Here is a 14,500-nt window from a genome sequence, read left to right on the forward strand (position 1 = left end):
TTACAATCCAAAAAAAATACTGTAATTTTTCAGTAGCCACGAGGTGTGTGTTTCCCTTTTGATGCACTCCGTCAGTGCCGATTGCATAGAAGATCCAAAAAGCAGACACCCTCTAGTTACTCTTCTGGTTCTCCCTGGACTTCCACATTTTCCAGGTTGACATCTGTCTATTGCTCTTCATCGGTCGAGCCACAGACTGCTCAGACTTCTGACTAAGTTGGACTCTGATATAGACTCTGACCGGGCCATCAAAGTTTCAGAATATGGTGAACAATCTGATCTTGGTAGTCAACCAGACTCGCGAGGTCAAGGAAGATGACGTGCTTCCCACAGAGCCGTTGGTATCCTTAAAAAGGCATAACGTAAGCCTCTGTTGTTTTCTTACCACAAAGAGTTTGAAACCATTTCATTCAGGGAATGGGGCCATCTGGAAAGGCATTTTCAAAGTAGGCAAATAGCAAAAATGCCCGCAGACCATTCTATCGAAGTCTGCATTTTAAAACGTCACTACTTCCGTTCCGAGCCCCGACGTGTGCCCAAACAGTCATCCCCTTTCCCCCACATGTGGGATATCAGCGTACTCAGGACAAACTGGACAACAACTTTTAGGGTCCAATTTCTCCTGTTACCCTTGGGGAAAATAACAAACTGAGGGCTAAAAAAAATCATTTTTGAGAAAAAAAAAGGATTTTTTATGTTCACGGCTCTACGTTATAAACTTCTGTGAAGCACTTGGGGGTTTAAAGTGCTCACCACACATCTAGACAAGTTCCTTAAAGGGTCTAGTTTCCAAAATGGTGTCACTTGTTGGGGGTTTCTACTGTTTAGGCACATCAGGGGCTCTCCAAACGCCACATGGCATCCGATCTCAATTCCAGCCAATTCTGCATTGAAAAAGTCAAACGGAACTTCTTCTCTTCCAAGCTCTGCCGTGCACCCAAACAGTGGTTTGCCCCCACATATGGGGTATTGGCGTATTCAGGAGAAATTGCACAGCAAATTTTGTGGTTCATTTTCTCTTTTTACACTTGTGAAAATTAAAAAAATTGGTTCTGAATTAAAATGTTTGCAAAAAAAAAGTTAAATGTTCATTTTTTTCCTTCCACATTGTTTCAGTTCCTGTGAAGCACGTAAAGGGATAATAAACTTCTTGAATGTGGTTTTGAGCACCTTGAGGGGTGTAGTTTTTAGAATGGTGTCAAGTTTGGGTATTTTCTGTCATGTACGCCCCTGAAAGTGACTTTAAATGTGAGATGGTCCTCAAAAAGAATGTTATTTATTAACTATTTTGTGTGACATATCTCTCTGGTGTAGGCTAGTTTCACTCATCAGGCTTTTTGTGTCAGGCTAAATCCGGCCGTTTTGTAAAAAAAAACAGACCCGGCAGAAATAGTGAAAAACTGATGCTCCTGATCTGTTTTTTTTGCTGTATCTGGTGGTGTTAATTTGTATTGATGTTTTTGACTTCCTGTTCCTGGGGGGGGGGGGGGGGTGAGGAGAGAGAGAGAGAATGATTTTTTTTCCCATGCCAGAATCGAAAACAAAGCTTCTGGGCATGCTCAATGTGTAAAAAAACGGATTCGCTAGCCGGTACCGTTCATTCACACACCCGTTCCATGCGTTTATTGCCGGAAACGTCCCTTCAGGCTTTTTCGCCGCACAGAAAAAATGTTGCACTGACTGTTTTTTGTGTGCAGCGAAAAAGCCTGAAGGGACGGATCCGGCACAAAAAGGATGAAACGCATGTCCTTCAGGCACAATCCGGCACTAATATAACTCTATGGGAAAAAAACAGATCCGTTTTTTTACAAAACAGCCGGATTTAGCCTGACACACAAAGCCTGATGTGTGAAAGTAGCCTTAAGGGCATAAAAATTCAAAGTTTGAAAATTGCAAAATGTAAAAAAATTTCGCCATATTTCCATTTTTTTCATAAATAATGGCAAGTAATATCGAAGAAATGTTACCACTAACATGAAGTACTGTGTGTCACGAAAAAACTGTCTCAGAATCAGCGGGATCCGTTAAAGCGTTCCAGAATTAAAACCTCATAAAGTGAAAGTGGTCAGAATTTAAAAATTGGCTCCGTCATTAAGTACCAAATTGGCTCTGTCACTAAGGGGTTAATTAAACAGTTTGAGAGAAGCTTGTTATGGCATTAATGACAGGTTACTGGCTGTTTGATCTCTATCAAGGTGTGTAAACGTTGTGTTTTCTTGCAAAATCTTTTACAAAAATCCAGAATTATTTACACAAATAGCCACAATAATAGGTCTGCAATAATGTAGATCTTTTTCCTCCTACAGACTATTTTATTAGGTCACGGCTGTGTTTCTATGGCAATCGTGGGGCATCCTACATCATTCCCTATAGCACAAATAGCTAATAATTTCTATTAACCCCCGTCCTTTCATATCCCAACAATAATGTTGATTACAGTAGCGCTATGACACCCCCAATGCTAAACAGCACAACGTTACCGATTATGGCCAGTAACCCACCCCTGGCTGCCGATTCAATTACCCCCAAGATACCCCAAAGCCACAGCGGACGCAAGCGTAGACACCACACGTCTTCCCAATCCTCTAATAATTCCCGCCAACATTTCTGCTACCCCTCTAAAAGTCATCCCTCCCTATACCCTATACACAGCTCACATACGAGCCGCCGCAGATCTCAGGCCTCCGGTGTGGCTCTCCACATCAGAAGTCCCGATAGGCAAAATCAGGCACACAACAAATGCCAAAAGTCGCATGCTCCTTCAAAGGTTATCAGCCGGTCTAGCTCCACCCACTCCAGAAATGTCAGAGCTGGGACTGGTGGAAATGCAGTAAAAGTCAAATTCGGGCAAAACTGAACAATGCTGTGTGTAATTATTTTTTTTACAAAAACTGACAATACATACATGCATACATTTATAATTCCTATGCGACTAGATTGGCATCTAGCAGGAGCTCCTGGAATTAACTCCATTCTGGAAGTTTCAGTCATGAGCCGTCAAGATTAGATTTAATCCTATGAGGACATCACTCCAGCAACTCCATTCTAGTCATGTCAGCAATGAACTATACAGAATAGAGGCTACAAGGAAAAACTCCGCTCAGTGTTTGAAAAACTCAATTCCAGTCACCTCAGCACCAAACTACAGAATAGAGGCCAGTCTAGACAGTTCATCATGTCCTATCCTGCTCCCACCTTCTAATGCTCTTTCTGCTACTCCTCGTTGCTGGCGACGTATCCCCAAATCCTGCCCCTCCTCAACACATCCCCACACTCATTTCGAACACCCTACCACAATCCTCTACATGTTTTCTCAATGATGATAACCTCATACCCATTCATCACTCCACCGATCCCCTTACCTGGCGCTCTATGGAACACACGCTCTGTCTGCAACAAACTGCCATTTATCCATGACCTCTTTATCACCAACAAACTCTCCTTCCTCGCCATCACTGAAACCTGGCTCACTACCTCTGACTCAGACTCTCCAGCTGCACTTTTGTATGGCGGATTCTACCTCTCACACCCCTCGCCCCAGCAACAAACGCGGTGGAGGAGTTTGCTTGCTCCTGTCTGACACCTGCTCCTTTACCCCAATTCCACTACCACCCTCCGCTACTTTTCCCTCGTTTGAGGTGCACTCCGTCCGCATCTACTCCCCCTCCAACTGGCCTTCATCTGCAGCCCCCCAGAACTAGCCATCTCCATCTTTCTTGACCACTTCACCACCTGGCTACTTCATTTCCTTTCTGCTGACATCCTCACCATCATCATGGGCGACTTCAACATCCAACTAACATAGATAAAACTCAGAAAAAATACATACAATGAGATACGGCCTTTCCAAAACCCTGTCTGATGACAAATGCACACTTAGCAGGATGCAGCAGGCCTCCACTGATAAAGGCTAGGAGCGGCACATGTGCAACCTACTTGATAAAAACAACCACCCCCATCCTCCAAACATTGCAGGGGTTGGCTGCCTAGTAGAAAAAATGCATATTGATATAACTCACATAGGACGCCAGTCACACTGATAAGTGTGGTGCACAGTGTCTGGTATGCAACCTATTAATGACGCCCCTTGTATTAACAGGCGGGTTGTCCAGCACTATAGTATGCAGCACACAGTGACAGACGCCCCAGAAAAACCTAACCAACATAAAGAGGCCTGGCCACATCCTGCAAAAAAAGAATATGTGAGTTATATCAATGTGCATTTTTTCTACTAGGTAGCCAACCCCTGCAATGTTTGGAGGATGGGGGTGGTTGTTTTTATCAAGTAGGTTGCACATGTGCCGCTCCTAGCCTTTATCAGTGGAGGCCTGCTGCATCCTGCTAAGTGTGCATTTGTCATCAGACAGGGTTTTGGGATGGCCGTATCTCATTGTATGTATTTTTTCTGAGTTTTTTCTATGTTAGTTGTTTTTTGATATTAGTGGTAGGACCCGCAATATTATGAGGACCCTTGACGACGGGTTGCGGGCTTACTTTATTTTGGCCAAAATATTAAACCAATACCTCATATAGTGTATGTGTTTATCATATGCATACATTTTTTTGCACTATATCATATCCTTTTTTGCAGGATGTGGCCAGGCCTCTTTATGTTGGTTAGGTTTTTCTGGGGCGTCTGTCACTGTGTGCTGCATACTATAGTGCTGGGCAGCCCGCCTGTTAATACAAGGGGCGTCATTAATAGGTTGCATACCAGACACTGTGCACCACACTTATCAGTGTGACTGGCGTCCTATGTGAGTTATATCAATGTGCATTTTTTTCTACTAGGCAGCCAACCCCTGCAATGTTTGGAGGATGGGGGTGGTTGGTTTTATCAAGTAGGTTGCACATGTGCCGCTCCTAGCCTTTATCAGTGGAGGCCTGCTGCATCCTGCTAAGTGTGCATTTGTCATCAGACAGGGTTTTGGGAAGGCCGTATCTCATTGTATGTATTTTTTCCGACTTCAACATCCCCATTGATGCTTCCACCCCAGCTGCCTCTAAACTTCTATCACTCACTGCCTCGTTTGTCCTCAATGGTCCTCTGCGGCCACTCACAAAGATGCTGGACCTTATCTCCACCCGCTTCTGTTCCCTTACTAATCTCACTAACCCCTCCCCCTGTCTGTCCACAACCTACTGACATTCTCTTCTCTCTCCTCTCCTAGTGTGCAACCCCTACTCCACAAAATCACCCTCACAGAAATCTAACACCTCAATTTACAATCACTCTGAGTCCCTTCTCCCTCTTACAGACATAGCTTCCCTTCATGACACAGATACTGCTGCCACTTTTTATAACACCATAATGACAGCAACACTTGACTCGGCTGCCCCCCTCACGCATAGCAAAACTTGTACTCTCTTTCAAGCTTCATATCCAAGCCCTTGCCTCCTCCTGCTGACTTAAACTCAAAAATGTTTCCGGATCCGTGCATTCCTTGACCATGAAACCACAAAAACGCTAGTGCACATCCTTATTATCTCCCGCCTTGATTACTGCAACCTCCTACTTTCTAGCCGCCCCTCTAGGACTCTGGCACCTTTCCAATCCATCCTACACTCTGCTGCCCGACTAATCCACCTGTCTCCCCGTTATTCCCCAGCCTCTCCTGTCTGCCAAGCCCTTCACTGGCTTCCTGTTGTCCAGAGGCTCCAGTTCAAAACCCTAACTATGACATACAAAGCCATCCACAACCTGTCTCCTCCATACATCTGTGACATGGTCTCCCGGTACTTACGCACACATAACCTTCGATCCTCTCTAGATCTCCTTCTCTACTCCCCATTATCTCTCCTTCCCACAACTGCATACAAGACTTCTATGCCTCCCCATACTCTGGAACTCTCTACCCCAACACATCAGACCTCGCCTACCATGGAAACCTTCAAAAAGAACCTGAAGACCCACCTCTTCTGACAAGCCTACAACCTGCTCTGCAGTGATCCTTAGTCTGCTGAACCACCCCACGACCAGCTCTACCCTCTCCTAGTGTATTCTCACTTATCCCCTGTGGACTGTGAGCCCTTGCGGGCAGGGTTCTCCTTCTGTACTTGCGTGTGCCTTGTTTTGCTCATGCTTATTGTGCTTGTCTATATCTGCCCCTTTCACATGTAAAGCACCGTGAAATAAATGGCGCTATAAAAATGTATTATAATAATAAATAATTAGTAAATCAGCTAGAATGGAGTTGCTAAAATGAGGTCCTAAAAAAATCCACTACAATGCAATGTTGTAAATTATCAGGACTGTGTTGCTACACTTTATTTTTCTCCCTGCAAAGCGCTAACTCTTTGAAAAACTCGATTCCAGTCACCTCAGCACCAAACTGGCACGATTGTAGGCTACAGGAAGATCCTCCAAAAATCCACTCCGATGCAATGTTATAAATTATGAGGACTCTGTTGCTGCGCTGTTATGTTTCTCCCTGCGAAGCTCCGCTCACTCTTTGAAAAACTTGATTCCAGTCACCTCAGCACCAAACTGTCATGATTGTAGGCTACAGGGAGGTCCTCAAAAAATCCACTCCAATCTAGACAGTTCACTAATGAATCAGCTAGAATGGAGTTGCTAAAATGAGGTCCTCAAAAAATCCACTCCGATCTAGACGGCTCAATGGTGAATTAGCTAGAATGGAGTTGTTAAAATGAGGTCCTCAAAAAATTCACTGCGATCCAATGTTGGAAATTATGAGGACTCTGTTGCTACGCTTTATATTTCTCTCTGCGAAGCTCCACTCACTGCGATTCCAGTTACCTCAGCACCAAACTGTACAGATTGGAAGCTACATTGATATCCTCAAAAAATCCACGCCGCTCTAGACGGCTCAATGGTGAATCAGCTAGAATGGAGTTGTTAAAATTAGGTCCTCAAAAATCCACTCCTATCCAATGTTGGAAATTATGAGGACTCTGTTGATGCGCTGTTACATTTTTCCCCGTGAGGCTCCGCCCACTCTTCCAACATCGGTGCTGCGGCCAGGACTGGTGGAAGGACAGTAAAAGTAAAATTCAGGCAAAACTGAACAATCAGCGCTATGTGTAATTATTTATGTTACAAAAAGCGATAATAAAATGTAAGTTTGATTAATCATGAAAAAAAAAATTGCCCTTTGGAAATACATAATAAATATAACAGTTTGAGCAAGTATCTAAAAAAAATATATATACAGTACAGACCAAAAGTTTGGACACACCTTCTGATTTAAATATTTTTCTGTATTTTCATGACTGTGAAAATTGTACATTCACACTGAAGGCATCAAAACTATGAATTTACACATGGGGAATTATATACTTAACAAAAAAGTGTGAAACAACTGAAATTAGGTCTTATATTCTAGATTCTTCAAAGTAGCCACCTTTTGCTTTGATGACTGCTTTGCACACTCTTGGCATTCTCTTGGTGAGCTTCAAGAGGTAGTCACCGGGAATGGTTTTCACTTCACAGGTGAATAAGTGGGATTTCTTGCCTTCTAAATGGGATTGGGACCATCAGGTGTGTTGTGCAGAAGTCTGGTGGATACACAGCTGATAGTCCTACTGAATAGACTGTTAGAATTTGTATTATGGCAAGAAAAAAGCAGCTACAAAGAAACTGGCTCACATGAGGACTGCCCCAGGAAAGGAAGACCAAGAGTCATCTCTGCTTCTGAGGATAAGTTTATCTGAGTCACCAGCCTCAAAAATCGCAGGTTAACTGCAGCTCAGATTAGAGACTAGGTCAATGCCACACAGAGTTCTAGCAGCAGACACATCTCTACAATAACTGTTAAGAGGAGACTTTGTGCAGAAGGCCTTCATGGTAAAATAGCTGCTAGGAAACCACTGCTAAGTACAGGCAACAAGCAGAAGAGATTTGTTTGGGCTAAAGAACACAAGGAATGTACATTAGACCAGTGGAAATCTGTGCTTTGTTCTGATGAGTCCAAATTTGAGATTTTTGGTTCCAACCACCGTGTCTTTGTGCGACCGAGAAAAGGTAAACAGATGGACTCTACATGCCTGGTTCCCACCGTGAAGCATGGAGGAGGAGGTGTGATGGTGCGGGGGTGCATTGCTGGTGACACTGTTGGTGATTTATTAAAAATTGAAGGCATACTGAACCAGCATGGCTACCACAGCATCTTGCAGCGGCATGCTATTCCATCCGGTTTGCATTTAGTTGGACCATCATTTATTTTTCAACAGGACAATGACCCCCAAACACACCTCCAGGCTGTGTAAGGGCTATTTGACCAAGAAGGAGAGTGATGGAGTGCTACGCCAGATAACCTGGCCTCCATAGTCACCAGACCTGAACCCACTTGAGATGGTTTGTGGTGAGCTGGACAGCAGAGTGAAGGCAAAAGGGCCAACAAGTGCTAAGCATCTCTGGGAACTCCTTCAAGATTGCTGGAAGACCATTCCCAGTGACTACCTCTTGAAGCTCATCAAGAGAATGCCAAGAGTGTGCAAAGCAGTCATCAAAGCAAAAGGTGGCTACTTTGAAGAACTTAGAATATAAGACATAATTTCAGTTGTTTCACACTTTTCGTTAAGTATATAATTCCATATGTGTTAATTCATAGTTTTGATGCCTTCAGTGTGAATGTACAATTTTCATAGTCATGAAAATACAGAAAAATCTTTAAATGAGAAGGTGTGTCCAAACTTTTAGTCTGTACTGTATATATAACTAGATGGTAGCCCGATTCTAACGCATCGGGTATTCTAGAATATGTATGTAGTTTATTTATGAAGATTTTAGAATAATACATTGAATACACAGGATTCGGCCGGCCACGACCAATTAGCGAAGCGCGGTTCAAATCCCGCGCCAATTCGCGGCTAGACTGTGCCTGTCGCTGATTGTTCGCAGCCGGCCACGTAGTATATAACACAGCCACATAGTATATTGCACATCCACATAGTATATTGCACAGCCGCGTAGTATAAAACACAGCCACGTAGTATATAGCACAGCCCACGGAGTATATAGCACAGCCACGTAGTATATAACACAGCCCACGGAGTATATAGCACAGCCACATAGTATATAGCACAGCCCACGAAGTGTATAACAGCCCACATAGTATATAACAGCCCATGCACGCAGTATATAACACAGGCCACGTAGGGTATAACAGGCCACATAGTGTATAACACAGCCCAGGTAGTATATAGCACAGCCATGTAGAATATTGCACAGCCCACGTAGTATATTGCACAGCCCACGTAGTATATTGCTCAGCCCACGCAGTATATTGCACAGCCCACGCAGTATATTGCACAGCCCACGCAGTATATTGCACAGCCCACGCAGTATATTGCACAGCCTGTTATGATCCGGTGACCTTGGAGCTGCATGAAACTTTCTCTGGAGTAGGTGGAAACTGTACTGACCGCAAATCCTGAACTAACACCGCAACTAGAAGTAGCCGTGGGGTGTGCCTAACAAACCCTAGACACCTCGACACAGCCGGAGGACTAAATACCCCTATAGATAGAAATAGGAATACTACCTTGCCTCAGAGCAGAACCCCAAAGGATAGGCAGCCCCCCACGAATATTGACTGTGATTAGGAGAAGAAAAGACACATGCAGGCAGAAAACAAGATTTAGCAAAAGAGGCCACTCTAGCTAAATAGAAAAGGATAGGACAGAATACTAGGCGGTCAGTATTAAAACCCTTCCAAAAATATCCACAGCAGATAATACAAAAAATTCCACAATCTAACTAAAGACGTGGAATGAATATCTGCACCCCCAGAGAATCCAACAAGACTGAGAAAATACTGACACAATCTAAGCTGGACAAGAAAACACAAAAGAATAGCACTGAATTATGAAGCACACAGCATGTGTGCCACAGAAACAAATCCAGACACTTATCTTTGCTGATTTGGCAGAAAGGCAGGAGGAACCAGGCAGAGGTCCAACACCTTCCAACAACAATTGACAACTGGCAAGGACTAATGAATCCTGCACACCTAAATACCCCAGTCAGAACTGCAATCAGCAGACACACCTGACCAGGACTGAAACCCAGGGACAACTGCATTACCACCTACCACCACCGGAGGGAACCCAAAAGCAGAATTCACAACAACAGCCCAAGTAGTATATTGCACAGCTGACGTAGCATATTGCATAGCCCACATAGTATATTGCACAGCCCACGTAGTATATTGCCCAGCCCATGTAGTATATTGCACAGCCACGTAGCATATTGCACAGCCCATGTAGCATATTGCACAGCCCACATAGTATATAGCAATGTGGGCATCATATCCCTGTTAAAAAAAGGAATTAAAATAAAAAATAGTTATATACTCACCTTCCGTTGGCCCCTAGATCCAGGCGAAGCGGTTACCAACGCTCCTCGCGCGCTCCGGTCTCAAGAGTGCATTGCGGTCTCGCGAGACCGCTATGTCATCATCTCGCGAGATCGCAATGCATGGAGCGGTCACCGGAGCGTCGCGAGGAGCGGGGAAGGCCTGTTCTGGATCAGAGGGGCTGACGGACGGTGAGTATATAACTATTTTTTTTTATTATTATTTTTAACATTAGATCTTTTTACTATTGATGCTGCATAGGCAGCATCAATAGTAGAAAGTTGGTCACACAGGGTTAATAGCAGAGTTAACGGAGTGCGTTACACCGCAGCATAACGCGGTCGGTTAGCGCTGCCATTAACCCTGTGAGGAAGGAGCGGCCACTTTGCCGCCAGACTGTGCCCGTCGCTGATTAGTCGTGGCTGTTTTGCCGCGACCAATCAGCGATTTGGGATTTCCGTGACAGACAGAAAAACAGACAGACAGATGGAAGTGACCCTTAGACATTTATATAGCAGATGTGTGTATACATTCCAATTCCACTACATTGCAGTCTATGAGGCTCCTGGAATCAGCTCCATTCTGAACATTGGAGTTGATTTTTTGAGGAAAGTCACTGTAGAAACTGAACTGTCTAGAATGGAGAAGCAGCAGAGAAATCATCAAAAAATCCACTCCAACCTAGTCACCTCACCAGTGAACCGTCTAGAGTGGAGTGGCTAAAATGAGGTAATCAAAAACATGTGACTGCAGTGAGGCCTCAAAAATTCAACTCCAATCTAGTCACCTCACCAGTGAACCGGCTGGAGTGGAGTTGCTGGAGTGAGGACCACAAAATATCCACTCCGATATAGTCACTTCAGTAGTGAGCCGTCTAGAGTGGAGTTGATAAAATGAGGCCTCAAAAAATTAACTCCGATCTAGATGGCTCACTAGTGAATCAGGTACAATGGAGATGATTTTTTGAGGTCCACAAAAAATCAACTCCGAACTAGATGCAACCCTACCTCCACCCGCAGTCCACATATATGGCTGATCTGTGTGCACAGGACCTGTGATGAGGTCACAGGAGGGGAGGAGTCAGGGGTCACATGATCAGGGGCCTCAGTGTATGCAGGACTCTGCTGTGCTGGTTGTCATGGTACTGGATGAGGGGAAGTTTATGTGTGGGGTCAGGAGGGATTTACAGTGTGGATGGAGCAGAGCCGTGTGTGTACGAGGTGTACGGAGCGAAGCCATATGTGTGCGATGTGTACAGAGTGGAGCCGTGTGTGTACGAGGTGGCCAGAGAGGAGCCATGTGTGTATGAGGTGTCGGAGCGGAGCCGTGTGTGTACGGACCTCTCAGATATCTTGTCCACATTAAGTACATATTATAGAGGAATATACACGTCTAACTCCACAGTGCAGGGGGATGATAGATTCCTGTACTTACAGAGTATAACTCTCCCTGAACTGTCCGTAGAACCTAGTTTGCTCTTCGCTCCCTGAACTGTTCATAGATCCTAGTTTGCTCTTCGCTCCCTGAACTGTCGATCGATCCTAGTTTGCTCTTCGCTCTCTGAACTGTCCATTGATCCTAGTTTGCTCTTCGCTCCCTGAACTGTCCATTGATCCTAGTTTGCTCTTCGCTCTCTGAACTGTCCATCGATCCTAGTTTGCTCTTCGCTCCCTGAACTGTCTGTAGATCCTAGTTTGCTCTTCGCTCCCTGAACTGTTCGTAGATCCTAGTTTGCTATTCGCTCCCTGAACTGTCTGTAGATCCTAGCTTGCTCTTCCCTCCCTGCTGTCCATCGATCCTAGTTTGCTCTTCGCTCCCTGAACTGTCCGTAGATCCTAGTTTGCTCTTGGATGGGCCATGAACAGTGGAGGAGTTGGAGGAGGCAGTGAGTAAACTCCAAAACGAAGAAGCCCCAGGGTCCGATGGTTTCCCAGGAGAATCCTATAAAGAATATGGGGGGGATCTTGTTACCAGAATTATTGGGGTCTTTGAGGAGCCGCATCAGTAGGAAGATCGTCCACATTTATGAATGAAGCAATTATTGTCCGGGAGAAACCTGGAGACTCGTATCCTCCGATGTCTTGACTCCCTGCAGATAGTGAAATATTAGCCAAAGTACTTGCCAATAAGGAAATAAAATATCGGAAGTGATCCATGGAGACAAACAGGATTTATGCAGAACAGATCTATGGCACCAACATCAGCCGGTGATATCTTACTGTACAGATGAGTAATAACGAGGCTGGAAATAGAGCAATAATGTCCATGACGCTATGAAAGCTTCCGACAGCGTCCAGTGGAATTATTTATGGAAAGTGTTGGGCAAAATGGGATTTGGTCACAAGTTTATAAATTGGGTCAATGTTCTCTATGGGTCACCGTCCGCTAGATTGAGAGTAAATGGTCGATTGTCGGGGCCATGTTAGTTGGGCAAGGGTACACGACAGGGGCGCCCGTTCTCACCTCTCCTAGTTCCATTAGGAATGGGCCGCTGGCATGTAAACTGAGAGATCATAATAACATCATAGAGAAGGTGAGTCTGTGCTGATAACATTACTGTGTGGGGGCGATATAAAGTCATCTGTGTCCCCAATAATGACAGATATAAAGGAGTTTGGTCCGAGATCAGGCCTAAACATCAATTGTGATAAATCATCTACAGCGTTGCGAAAGTATTCGGCTCCCTAGAACTTTTCAACCTTTTCCCACAAATTCTTCAAACATAAAGATACCCAAATGTAAATTTTTGGTGAAGAATCAACAACAAGTGGGACACAATTGTGAAGTTGAACGAAATTTATTGGTTATTTAAAATCTTTGTGGAAAATCAAAAACTGAAAAGTGGGGGATGCAATATTATTCGGCCCCTTTACTTTCAGTACAGCAAACTCACTCCAGAAGTTCATTGTGGATCTCTGAATGATCCAATGTTGTCCTAAATGCCTAATGATGATAAATATAATCCACCTGTGTGTAATCAAGTCTTCGTATAAATGCACCTGCTCTGTGATAGTCTCAGGGTTCTGTTTGAAGCACACAGAGCATCATGAAGAGCAAGGAACACAACAGGCAGGTCCGTGATACTGTTGTGGAGAAGTTTAAAGCCAGATTTGGATACAAAATGATTTCCAAAACTTTAAACATCCCAAGGAGCACTGTGCAAGGGATCATATTGAAATGGAAGGAGAATCATACCACTGCAAATCTACCAAGACCCGGCCATCCCTCTAAACTTTCATCTCAAACAAGGAGAAGACTGATCAGAGATGCAGCCAAGAGGCCCATGATCACTCTGGATGAACTGCAGAGATCTACAGCTGAGGTGGGACAGTCTGTCCATAGGACAACAATCAGTCGTACACTGCACAAATCTGGCCTTTATGGAAGAATGGCAAGAAGAAAGCCATTTCTCAAAGATATCCATAAAAAGTGTCGTTTAAAGTTTGCAACAAGCCACCTGGGAGACATACCAAACATGTAGAAGAAGGTGCTCTGGTCAGATAAAACCAAAATTAAACTTTTTGGCAACAATGCCAAACGATATGTTTGGCGTAAAGGCAACACAGCTCATCACCCTGAACACACCATCCCCACTGTCATACATGGTGGTGGCAGCATCATTTTTTGGGTCTGCTTTTGTTCAGCAGGGACAGGGAAGATGGTTATAATTGATGGGAAGATGGATGGAGCCAAATATAGGACCATGCAGATCACAGAACAAATGCTTCAGCACTCACCGATTCTGGAGTTAGGTATTCCTTTATTCAAGCATAGAAAAACATCTTCACGGCTCGGGGGAGTAGGGTGGTGGCAGGAGTGTGCAGGAATTGACGACGGCCGTTTCGCGCTAAGAACGGCGCTTCTAAGGGTTAGACCCGTAGAAGCGCCGTTCTTAGCGCAAAATGGCCGTCATCAATTCCTGCACACTCCTGCCACCACCCTACTCCCCCGAGCCGTGAAGATGTTTTTCTATGCTTGAATAAAGGAATACCTAACTCCAGGATCAGTGAGTGCTGCCGCATTTGTTCTGTGATCTGCATGCCATTCACTCTCTGCTTCATGCGAGCACCTCTGACCTGCTATCGGGTGAAGTAACTGTTGAAGTACATACTGTATTTGTTTCTCCCTGGCTATTCGGGCTGTGCTGCCCTACAATTGCTCTACCGCTATCGTTCAAATAT

At 44.5% G+C, this 14,500-nt stretch overlaps 1 protein-coding gene across 1 annotated transcript in view; it reads left to right on the forward strand.

Moving 5' to 3' along the window:
* Positions 1–11,042, forward strand: part of LOC143768225 (uncharacterized) — a 50,003-nt gene extending 38,961 nt beyond the window's left edge. The window contains exon 3 of the mRNA XM_077256917.1: positions 10,873–11,042. Within this exon, the coding sequence (XP_077113032.1) occupies positions 10,873–11,042 (170 nt within the window). The remainder of the gene's footprint in view (positions 1–10,872) is intronic.
* Positions 11,043–14,500: the final 3,458 nt, after the last annotated feature.

Source organism: Ranitomeya variabilis, chromosome 4, assembly GCF_051348905.1.
Source record: "Ranitomeya variabilis isolate aRanVar5 chromosome 4, aRanVar5.hap1, whole genome shotgun sequence".
NCBI classification, from domain to species: domain Eukaryota; kingdom Metazoa; phylum Chordata; class Amphibia; order Anura; family Dendrobatidae; genus Ranitomeya; species Ranitomeya variabilis.